We start from the raw sequence: 11343 nt of genomic DNA on the forward strand, positions 1-11343 counted from the left end.
CCCATCCGGGGCCCGTCCAGGACCACCCGCAGGACCAGTGGACTCGGATGCACGGCCTGGCTGAGCACCTGGTGTGGGGTTCTGCCCTCCGCCACGGGCCGTGAAGGGGAGCGATGGAAGCACAGCGAACAGCGATGGCCACGCCGCTGGGCTGCGCCTGCAGGACTAAGCGAAGCGGCTCCGGGCCTGGCGGATGGATCAGCCGGACCGCCTCGCAGGACGGGCTGAACCCCGAGCGTGTGATTGGAAGGGCCTGACTCAGCCTTGAGTCGCGGTCACTGCCGCCTCATCCCGGCGGCTAATGTGTATAGGACACTTGCCACGTGTGTTCCAGGCCCGGTGCCGACACACCATGCACGCCAGCTCCTGCCACCAGAGAATAACCTATTGAGATTTAAAGGGGCCGACTGCTTCCCCGAGGTCACGCCACGAGTCAAGGGCAGAGCTGAGGCCTGGAGCGGGGAGTCAGCGCAGCGGGGCACCTGCGTCTGGGTCTGCAGACACCCAGCCCGGCTTCCAGGACAACAGCCCTCCAGGGGCAGGACACACGCTGACTCGGGGCTCGGGACGTGCCGGGAGGGAGACAGAAACCCTGCTGCTGTCCGATGCCATCGCAGGGAGGCAGAACAGGCCCCAAACAGAACCAACGTCCCGCTCATTGGCACCCATTTCCCTCCGATCTGCATACTGTGCTGTGCGCCGGAGTTGCTAACTCTGGGATTACAAAATCAAACGCATGAATGCATTCCTGTACCTGCTTGTTACAGTCAAACTCAGCACTTAGGGTATGTCTGACCACCCCTAAACCTCTCCACACACATGCACCCGGAGCGGTGCAGCCTGCTTGTTGCTCGAGAACACATCCCGCACCTGGAGGTCCTGGCAGCAAGGGAGGCAGGAGCTGCTCTGCCCACGTGAGCCCCGCCACCCTGCAGACCCCCTGCCCATCGGCTCTGCCCTGCAGCCACCTGCCTTGGGAACCGCTGTTCTACTAAAGAAACATCGCATCGGCCTCGGGCCACATCCGTGTCAGGCCCTGCCGTGCGCTTAAGGAAAACTGCAGCCTTCGGCCCGCGGGCACTGCGAGCCGGTGAAGCGTGGCACAGGCAGTCTCACTCCGGGTGTCGCCTCCTCCGTCTCCAGCCCCTTAAGAAGGACAGGCTCTTCCAGGAGACGTCACAGTAAGAGAAAGACACTTTTCTTTAAACAGCTCACATTTATTATCGATAACAATAAAAAATCTTGTAAAGACTATCAGTATTGTATTACCAAGAGTGAGGTAATAGGTTTACAAAACATTTACAGAAGTTGATATGCAAATAATGCATTCAGGGAGGAAAGTGGAAACCAAGTGGTTAGTGCTGGGGAAGGCAGGGGGACAGCAGCGCTGGGAGCGCAGGGCACGGGAGATGGGACCGTGTCACGGAGCTGGGCGAGCCCCTGCACAAGGGTCTGTGCCCCGGCCCTACAGACGCATTCAACTCTCTGGGTGAACCAGCGCCGCTTCCCAACCAACTTAAAAAGCACACAGCCTCAGCCTGGGGGCGGGGGGGGGGGGTGTGAGCTGAGAGCCAGACAGCTCTACACACATCCCTGGGCTGATGTGCACTGGTGACTGGAGTGTTTTCTTGGCAGCTGTCAGCAAAGTCGCCATCTGAGATGGAGGGAGGGAGGGAGGGAGGGAGGGAGAGAGAGAGAGGGAAAGAGAGAGAGGGAGGTAGAGAGAGAGGGAGAGAGGGGGAGAGAGAGAAGGGACCACCTTCAGGTCCTTATGACTTGGAAGCAGGAGGCGCCAACCGGCAGCAGCACTAACCCTGCTGTGCTTTCTAGAAGGAGCCTTGGGGTGCCCTGAGGAGCTTCCCTTTCTGGAGGAATGCACAGCCGTGTTCCAGGGGGGCCACAGTCACGGGAGCCCAGCACCGAGTCAGTGTGTGGGCGGGCCAAGCGCCTCACTGACCAGGCCGGAGGGCTGTGCACTGCCCCAGTCCCCCCGGCACCCCCCCTGGGGCCGCACACGTGCCCACGAAGCTCTCCATCCCCCGGACTGAAACCCACGCAGCCAGGACCGTGAGCCATCACACAGCGGCGCTGGTGCGTGGGTTTCAGCGCTCAGCTCCAGCAGCGCACCTGCCGTGCCCGCCACAGCCACAGCCACAGCCACAGCGTCTCCATCGATTGGCGACCCATGTCGTCCAGACAGATTCCAAAATAACTGCTTTCCCCGTAAAAAGCGGAAAACGAGGGCCGATGCAAGACAGACCCATCGTTGTAAATGGGAATAAAAAGAAAACGTGGAAGACCAGCCAAGCTCACAGCTGCTTCGCTTCTGTGAGAAGCCTGACACGGGACTAGGTCCTCCTTGCCCGGCCCGCCAGCCCCACTGCCATGCCCACATGAGTCACTGCCTTCCACAGAGACCAGGGCTCCTACAGCCTCCGCTATCCGGGAGCCGCCACACCATGAGCGCGCTGGTTGGCAAAAGTGAACAGCGGGCAGTTTCAAAATGGCAAAGTGACTGACTGCTCAAAGTCCCCAGTGACCAGGGGTAGCCCGGGCTCTGCTGCTCTGAGGCTCGGGGGGGCAGGCGATCTACGCCTGGAATGAGCTCAGACCCCATGTGCGGGCAGGAAGGGCACGGCGCCAGGAGAGGGAGAGTGCCCGCAGCCCAGTGCCCGCACAGGAAGCCCTGCTCTGAGTGCCAGCAAGGTGAGAAAGGAGAGAGACAATCGTGTTTAATGATGGCGGGTGCCTGGCGTCACAGGAGCCCGGACCCAGCACCCACTGGAGAGCCGTGGATCCATCTGGCTCTCAGTCCTTCCAGCTTAAGCGGCGTCTGTTCTAAGGAGGCCGCAGGCTGCCGCTCAGTCCGTGACAGGCCGGTGACAGCAGGGAGGTGAGGGCTGCGGTGGGGGGACAAGTCGCAGCCGCTCCGCCCAGGAGGGTGGGGAGGGATTCGTGGACAGTGTGGAGGTGGTCCAGACATTTTTTGCATCAACATTGGAGGCAAAGTCTACCTCTTAACTGGCATATAAACTGCGCTCCTGCGCGATAGCCCTTGCGCTCGAGCGATCCTGTGCGCGCTGCATACAACACCTATGGCTATTGGTGAGTTAGAGTGAAGCTACCTGTCCAGAGTCGGGATCAGTGACTACGTTTACCATCTCGAGAGCTACCTGCTACCTAGGGTGGGGCGAGAGGCTCAGCACTGGCCGCTGGTGGAGCGCTGGGCTGTCCGAGGAGAGGCGGCGCGGCACTACCTGGAAGCCATGGAGCTGGAGTGGGACTGGCTGGAGGAGGTGGTGGCGGCGCTCAGCTGGGAGAACCCACTGTGGCTGGACTCCAGGCTGGTCATGGAGCCTCTGCAAACAGCACAGCGAGGGTGAGGCGTGAGGCCCGAGCCAGCCGCTACCCTCACTGTGCCCCCCTGCTCTCCACGCCTCCCACTCAGCAGCCCCCTCCTCCCGCCAGGGTCCCCAGGATGAGGTTCCCCGCTGCCCTGCACACAGACAACCTCGTGAACTGACGATGGCCAACGGCCCAGAAGCCACCTCCGCCTGCACAGAGCCGCTGCCCTGGGCTCCCTGCCCAGGGGCCGTACCTGAAGTCCTCGGAGCCGATCACCTCGGTGTAGTACATCACTTTACACTTGTGGGAGGAGACCTGCAGGGAGGCCAGCACGTCGTCCACGCGGGGCAGGTTGGTGGCGGCGCACGCGGGCATGCTGTGGAATTTCCACTGAAGGATGTAGAAGCCCGGCCACCGGGTCACGTGGGAGCCCTGGAACGAGTCAGGCAAGCTGCTGAGGTCTCCCTTCCAGGCCCCCGCCCGCAGGGGGTCTGCCAGAGCCCAGGGAGTGTCCCGTCCACCCGGATTCAGCGGGGGTCACTGACCACCGGGATGGGAAGGACCTGCTGCTCTGGGTCATTACCAGGGCTGCTGCCAGCCAGGCCTCTGCTAGGGGCTGGGAAGGCCCTGAGGGTGACAGTGAGTTTGTCTGCCCCCAGGACCTGCCACAGCCTCAGGGGGAGGAAGGCCAGGACATAAGCGTTCAAGAGGGCCCTTCGCTCGGCCTTGAGGGGGTCAAAGGTCATGTGGACCAGGCAATGCTCTCGGACACACTTCCATGATCTTACTAACGTGTTCCGTGTTAACAGGAAGTCCATCCCAAACCAAATGTCAATCTGTGAAAATTACCTCCTCCATTAATTCTGGAATTGGACTGTGATGTAGCTTAAAATGCCCATGATTTTTAAACTGAAGCAGCTACTTCCTTATACTCTGCTTCTAAGACACCAGGACACTGACAGGCTCATCCCTAAAACAAATGGCAGCAAAACCACGCATCTGCTCTGAGAGCCCGAAGCACCGAGAACACCTTCTGAGCAGGCACTCAAAGCAGCCGCCGAGTCTCACCGAGGAACTGACCGGGCACCTACATATATAAAAGGCTAAGTGACCAACCGTCCGTCCGTCCATCCATCCATCCGACCATCTAACCGTCGACTGGCACATATGATGTGCACCGGCAATTTAAAAATAAATATTGACTTGCGCATGCGCGATACGTATAAAGCTCTTGCTGGCGCCAATAGCACACGTGTGTTTTGATCTGTCATTGTCGATCATGAATTCGGTTGTTTTTGTTGACATTCTGAAGCTGAAAGAAGCCAGCAGTGTCGACAGAATATATCTGAAGACCAACTATTGGCACAACTATTGGTCACTTAGCCTTTTATGTGTATAGATACATTTTACTAATTTTCTTTCATCTCTGACACTTCTACTATAAAGAAAGGGCAAAGAGCGATATTAAAATATTTCTTCTAATTAATTTCCTTTCAATGTGCACGAATCCGTGCACCGGGACACTAGTTTTAAATAAACTAGAAAGCCCAGCAAGACACTTAACAGCCCCCGCAGCACTCGTTTCTCTCCCTTCCTTCAGGGTGACAGAAGCACATGGAATGCAGCCAGGGCGCGGTGGTGGAGTCCCTGAACCCCAGCTGTGCGCACAGTGCCTTCCCTCCTCCCGGGTCACCTCTGTGAATACACTTCCAAAGCCACTCACGCCCTTTAGAGTAAGGCCTGGGCTCTGTGCAAAACCAGGCCCGAGTCCTCTGCTCTAAGGCATTCTGATCGAACTAGGCCGGACACACCTGTGCCCACAGACAGACAGCACCGGCCATGCGGGGCGGGAGCGAGGTGACAGCCTCCTCCTCAGGACACACCACCGAGCTGGGAGTTGCCGACGTTTTACCTGCACGCTCTCCCCTTCTCTGCAGATCAGCGGCGACTCCACCATGCTGTAGTCCCGGCCCAGCTGCCAGGCCCTGTCGATCAGCTGCACGTTGTTCCCCCCGGGAGACGTGATGCTGTGCGCCCCCAGGGAGTCCTTCTTGGGCGGCTGTGGTGACCGCTTGGAGTGGTAGATGTTGAACACAATGTCCCCTTTGCACACGTCAAAATCCCAGGTGATCACCGAAGAGGCATCCACGATCTGAACGAGGATCTGGAGGAGGGGACAGGCGTCACCCCAGGGCAGCGAGGCCCGTGCCCACTGCGGGGCTCCCGGGCGCTCAGCCAGCTGTGTGCTCTGAGGAGATCCAATCAGCCATCGGTTCCCCTCCGCCTTCCCCCTCAGCCCCTGGTGCTGCTCCGTGGCTGGGGCCCTGAGCTGGGCACTTGGTTCGCCACCCTACAGCCCAGGACTCCCCAGTACACGATCTTTAGACAGCACTGGAGAATACTGGGTCCCGGCTGAGAAAACTCAACAATACAAAGTGGATGTAAGTCAAGACGGGGCACAGGGGTCCGTGACTGCTCTGGCTGGGAGCTCAGGGAAGGCCCAGGGCAGGTGGAAGCTAAACAGAGCGCACACGGAGGAGGGAGCAGCTCTGCCAGGCGGCCCCTCTGCTCAGTGGGACAGCGGCACCGCTGGGCGGGAGGAGGGAGCCACGTGGCATGGGGTGGGACGAGCCCGAGCCCGGGGTTGAGGCCGATCTAAAATCTGCATTTTATGTGGCGCCACAGAGAGCTTCCCAGCAGGGAACGATCAAAGTTACACTTCCAGCCCTAGCCGGTTTGGCTCGGTGGATAGTGTGTCGGCCTGCGGACTGAAGGGTCCCTGGTTCAATTCCGGTCAAGGGCACATGCCCAGGTTGCGGGCTTGATCCCCAGTGGGGGGCGTGCAGGAGGCAGCCAATCAATGATTCTCTCTCATAATTGATGTTTCTCTCTCTCCCTCTCTCTTACTCTCTGAAATCAATAAAAATATATTTAAAACAAAAACTTAAAAAAAGAAAGTTAGTTTCAGGAGATTACCGTGGGAGGGACGCGAGAATCAGAAGCAGCTGCAGCTGCGGGAAGGTATGTGTTCACTGGAAGCACCAGCAGAAGCCAGGCCCCCGCCCCTCCCCCGCGTCCCTCAGATCCATAAAGCAGGAGGGTCATGTCTAAGAGCAGCGGTGGCCCTAACGACTTGCCCACCCCCCAGTGGCTCCCAGGGCGAAGCTCTCAGCTGACGAGCACACGGAGGAGGGAGCAGCGCTGCCAGGCCAGGCGGCCCCTCTGCTCAGTGGGACAGCGGCAGCCGCTGGGCAGGAGGAGGGAGCCACATGGCCTAACGACTTGCCCACCCCCCCAGTGGCTCCCAGGGCGAAGCTCTCAGCTGACGGGCCCCTCTCCTGCCTTCACAGTGGGCACTTAATCAGCCTCATTTCAGGCACAGCGCTGTCCTTGGTGTGTGCGTTGCTGCATATCCAAAGCGGAAGTGAAGCGGCCGAGCCAGCAGCCTCGCACCGGGGCTCAGGGAGGGAGACTGGCTGTGAGGGCCTCACACCCACTGTGTCGCAGGACAGTGTGTGTGAGAGACAGGCCGCTTCTGCACCACAACGCGACACAAGAGGGGAAATTTCTCCTCACTCCACTAGGCTAACAAAAATGGGGAAATTCCTTTCAAAATATAAATAACCAAACTCAGCCAATGAAACACAGGAAATGAACCTGTAATCCTGAACAGACTAACCCCGGGAGTCCACCTCCGTGCGGCCAGCGAGCGGAGGGGACCCACCGCGCAGCCCCCTCAATGCTGCGGCGCCTGCTCCACCACAGTGTAGAGACCAAGCCCTGCGAGAGCACCGCTCCCCGCTCCCACCTGCACCTGGGGAGGACCCTGACCCCCCGCGGGGGAGGGGGCGCACCTCGTGCGGGGCTCCTTTGAAGACACTGGCGGACTGGTAGATGGTCTCGGTCCAGAGCTTGAGGTCTTCGTTCTCCAGCTCCTCCGCGGTCCGGTACAGGGACTTGGGGACCAGCCCGCCCTCCGGCACTTCACACTGCAAAGCAAACACCGATGAAGCTGCACAAACACACCTCTGACCCCTGACCATCAGGCTGTACCGCCACCGCCTCGGAGCTGGAGCTGCGGGGGAAGCGGAAGCTGGCGGTGCGTGAGCCGCTGCACCTGGCCACGGACTCCCCGACCTCCTGACACACCCGTCCTGCTTTCAGTAAATGAGAACGAGTGGAAGCTGATCCACCACGGAATTCACACTAATGTGTCTGAGGCTCTGGACTCACTCACTACGGCGGGGGTATGTGAGGGGACAAGTGTTTACACTGCACCTAAAGGGAAAGTGACGTCACGGAAAGGGGTTTCCTCTCAGCAGCTACAGGCATTGCTTTTATTCATGTAATTACGGTCAAGACCCGTGACCAATGACGAAAGCTCCGCATCTACCGCAAGTCAAATGACTAGCCGACTAGCCGGAACATCAGCCCAACACTCACGGCGGACAGCTTCCCGGGAGAGGGCACCTCCTGGGAGAGGACAGCTTCCTGGGAGGGCGCCTCCTGGGAGAGGGCGCTTCTTTGGGATTTGCCTGCCACAGGCTGTCCTGAATGGAAGTTGTGCATTTCGCAAGCTTCCTAATTCACACTAGCCGGAACATCAGCCAAACACTCACGGCGGACAGCTTCCTGGGAGAGGGCGCTTCTTTGGGATTTGCCTGCAACAGGCTGTTCTGAATGGAAGTTGTGCATTTCGCAAGCTTCCTAATTCACCTCGATATCATGGCTTCACACCGCAGGTCGTAAAACCCACGTGCTTCCTGTGTAATCAGCGCCGGGAGGCGACCACAGGAACAAACATGACGGACACCTGTCATAGCCATGACGTCTCGTTAGAGATGTAACTCGTTAGAGACGGTTAAACCCTCTTGTGCAGTAGAACGAGGGGAGTGCCGCCTCTTCCACACCAGCCTGGACAGAAGGCAGAGAGGAAGCTCGAAGGCCAGTTGGCGCCCCGTCAGCTTCGAGGACCTCCCACCTGAACGCAGCACGGTGGTCAAGGGACACGAGGCCCACCGGCCGTGAGTCGTCTTCTGCTCCCACGAGCTCCTCATTGGAGCGACCACCTGACGGTCCTCTCACGGAACACAGGTCGCTGGTGGGCTTCTGCGAATCTGACCTCAGGGCGAGGTCACGGGCACCGGGGAAGTCCGGGCCCGGTAACTGACAAGCCCCTGCACGGCACCGTGGCACGCCTGCCACTCCCTGCGGCAGGACTGAGGCACTCGGAGCGGAATGTGAATGCTGCGTAAAACCCTCTCGCCGTCCAGAAAGATTTTCCTAGACCCCAACTCACTAGCTAAACACATGCGTCAAGGCCAGGTGTACCCACCTTGAAGACAACTTTCTCCACGAGGAAGGATGAGAGCCTTTCTCTAATAAGAGCCTGACTCCCGAAGCCACGCCCTCTCCTGGTCCCAGGGCCTCTGCAGCTGCGGTGCCCTCCCCCTCACGCAGGCAGGGAGCCCCAGCGGCTGCAAGGTCCTCAGGGAATCACACATCCTGATCCCTCCTCACAGCGCAGGGCATAGAAGGGGAGGAGCAACTCAATGCATTAAAAATCCGAAAATACATGAAAGAGTGAGAATTCCCTTGATTTGTCCTCTTTAAAATGTCATCCTGATTTATTATCAATAGGGAAATCTTTTTTAAAATAACGTTGATTTTGTTAATAGTGTTTTAAGAAAACACACAGCTCCTCCAAAACAGCTCAGAAACCTGATTCAGAAAGACAAGTACTTTATGATTTCACTCACATGGGGAATCTAATGAACAAAATGAACGAACATCTGACTCACACAAAGCGGAGGGAATAGCAAGTTGCAATTAGATTAGACTCTACAGCAAGTTCCCATTAGCGTAACAATGAGGAAATGTGCACGTTACCAAAGATTACCTAAACGGTGGATCAGAGAGATGCCAGCCAAAAATAATAGAACCCAAAACCAGCAATCCAGACTAAAACTCTGAAAACCACTTGTGCAGACCACGCCCCCTCCCTGTAAGTAGCCGAATGGGCAGGACTTGCCGCGCACGTACCATGCACTCCCCGCCCAGGAAGTCGGGGATGACCTCCTTGTCGATGTAGTCCAGCAGGCCCCCGGGGCCCTGGTAGTCGTTCCCCGCGTAGATGAGGAACTTCCTCCTGGTGTTGTCGTCGATGAACGGGCTGACCTGTCAGAGAGAGAGAGCGCAGTCACCTCTGCTGGGCCATCTGGCTTTCAGAGGCTGAGTGATATGGTGACACCATGAGTGGGGGAAGGGAGTGTGAGTCTGATACACTTAGTAAAGTCCGTTTGCACGGCATTGGGACACTCAGGAACCCTTTCTTCCCCTAAACAATTTGAGAAATGTTATGTCTTTCCACGACAACTTGGTTTTTCTAACTCGCCAGGACTTGGGAGTCACAGAAGATGAGGAACTTCCTCCTGGTGTTGTCGTCGATGAACGGGCTGACCTGTCAGAGAGAGAAAGCGCAGTCACCTCTGCTGGGCCGTCTGGCTTTCAGAGGCTGAGTGACAAGGTGACACCATGAGTGGGGGAAGGGACTGTGAGTCTGATACACTTAGTAAAGTCCGTTTGCATGGCACTGGGACACTCAGGAACCCTTTCTTCCCCTAAACAATTTGAGAAATGTTATGTCTTTCCACGACAACTTGGTTTTTCTAACTCGCCAGGACTTGGGAGTCACAGATTCGTGAATATGACTGCGTGGTGTGTGCCTCGCAGATGATAGCAGCTGCTGGAAGAGCATCCACCCACCAGCGTCCAGAGCACAGGAAACACCCGGGGGGCCCGCAGGATCAGCAGGCGGCCCAGCGTCTCGGGGTAGTTGGCCTCCACCACCTCGATGATGCGCAGCAGGGCCTTGACGCCGGGCCTCCACAGGTGGCGCATGTTCAGCCCCTCCAGGTCCACCAGGCAGGTCCACGAGCTGTGGGTGAGCAGACGCGTTATTCCACAGACGCACCTCGGCACACTGGGTACCACAGCTATTGTTCTGTATTCTTGATATTATAACGTAGTCATTTCTATCCATTTCCCAGAAATGCCCGTTTTCAGAATGACAGTGCTATGAACTAGACTTGCACCTGCTTGTAAAGGCATACGGGTCAGTGTGGGGCACCAGCCCTGCACTCCCAGAGCACCGGTGGCTCACGGCCAATGCCTAACCCTCGGCCTAACGTGCTCAGCGACCAGCAAGTAGGGCACCAGCTGCAATGACCCTGGGCTGGTCTGCACTGGGGCGGCGGCATGCCTGAGCTGCGGTGAGCTCTCCGAGTGTCCCGGAGCTCAGTGCTGTCTTGGAGCTGAGGCTGGGGCGGGAACCAGCCTTGGAGCCCTGCCCTCGGAGCTTCCCTCCAGTGGACCCTCTGCCTGCACCGGGTCAGCCTCTCAATCCCGCACTTAGGTAACAGTTCACCGGAACTAGCAGTAGGATTTAGGATCATGCACTAATTTTTAAAGCTCGCCGCCCCCCCCCCCCCCCCAAAAAATTTTTTTTTAAAAACCCAGACTAACCCTAACCTGCAACCCTGGGCTCTCAAGAACCATGCAGACTAGCCAGCCTGGCCACGCCCCTGAGATGAGGGACGGCAACGCCCAGGGGTTAGAAATACCCAATCCAGCACCGCCCCTCTGACGGCCACATACATGCTCACTGTCTTCTACCTTCAGGACACTATTTAGACTTGGTTCTAAGAATCAACCGGGAACATTTAGGTCAGAGGCTCCATCAGCTGGAAGGAAAACAAAGCCGCACGTCTACCTGATGGGCCGGCCGAAGACTTTGGTGTTTTCTTCACAGCGTCTCAGCCCTTCCTCGTTGATGGAGAGGACCTACGCATAGGAGACCACGAAAACTGTCAGTCTAGGACAGTGGCCAGCAAACTCATTAGTCAACAGAGCCAAATATCAACAGTACAACGATTGAAATTTCTTTTAAGAGCCCAATTTTTTAAACTTAAACTATATAGGTAGTACATTGTTATTAAC

General features: G+C 57.6%; 1 protein-coding gene across 1 annotated transcript in view; it reads right to left on the reverse strand.

Moving 5' to 3' along the window:
• Nucleotides 1–1196: 1196 nt before the first annotated feature.
• Nucleotides 1197–11343, reverse strand: part of SEC14L1 (SEC14-like lipid binding 1) — a 34027-nt gene continuing 23880 nt past the window's right edge. Inside the window, exons 11-18 of the mRNA XM_014531733.1 lie at nt 11117–11187; nt 10111–10282; nt 9388–9522; nt 7200–7334; nt 5258–5509; nt 3599–3777; nt 3258–3359; nt 1197–1654 (exon numbers count right to left, since the gene is read on the reverse strand). Coding sequence (XP_014387219.1) covers nt 1639–1654; nt 3258–3359; nt 3599–3777; nt 5258–5509; nt 7200–7334; nt 9388–9522; nt 10111–10282; nt 11117–11187 — 1062 coding nt within the window. The 3' untranslated portion in view covers nt 1197–1638. The remainder of the gene's footprint in view (nt 1655–3257; nt 3360–3598; nt 3778–5257; nt 5510–7199; nt 7335–9387; nt 9523–10110; nt 10283–11116; nt 11188–11343) is intronic.

The sequence above is a fragment of the Myotis brandtii genome, unplaced genomic scaffold (genome assembly GCF_000412655.1).
Source record: "Myotis brandtii unplaced genomic scaffold, ASM41265v1 scaffold825, whole genome shotgun sequence".
Taxonomy (NCBI): domain Eukaryota; kingdom Metazoa; phylum Chordata; class Mammalia; order Chiroptera; family Vespertilionidae; genus Myotis; species Myotis brandtii.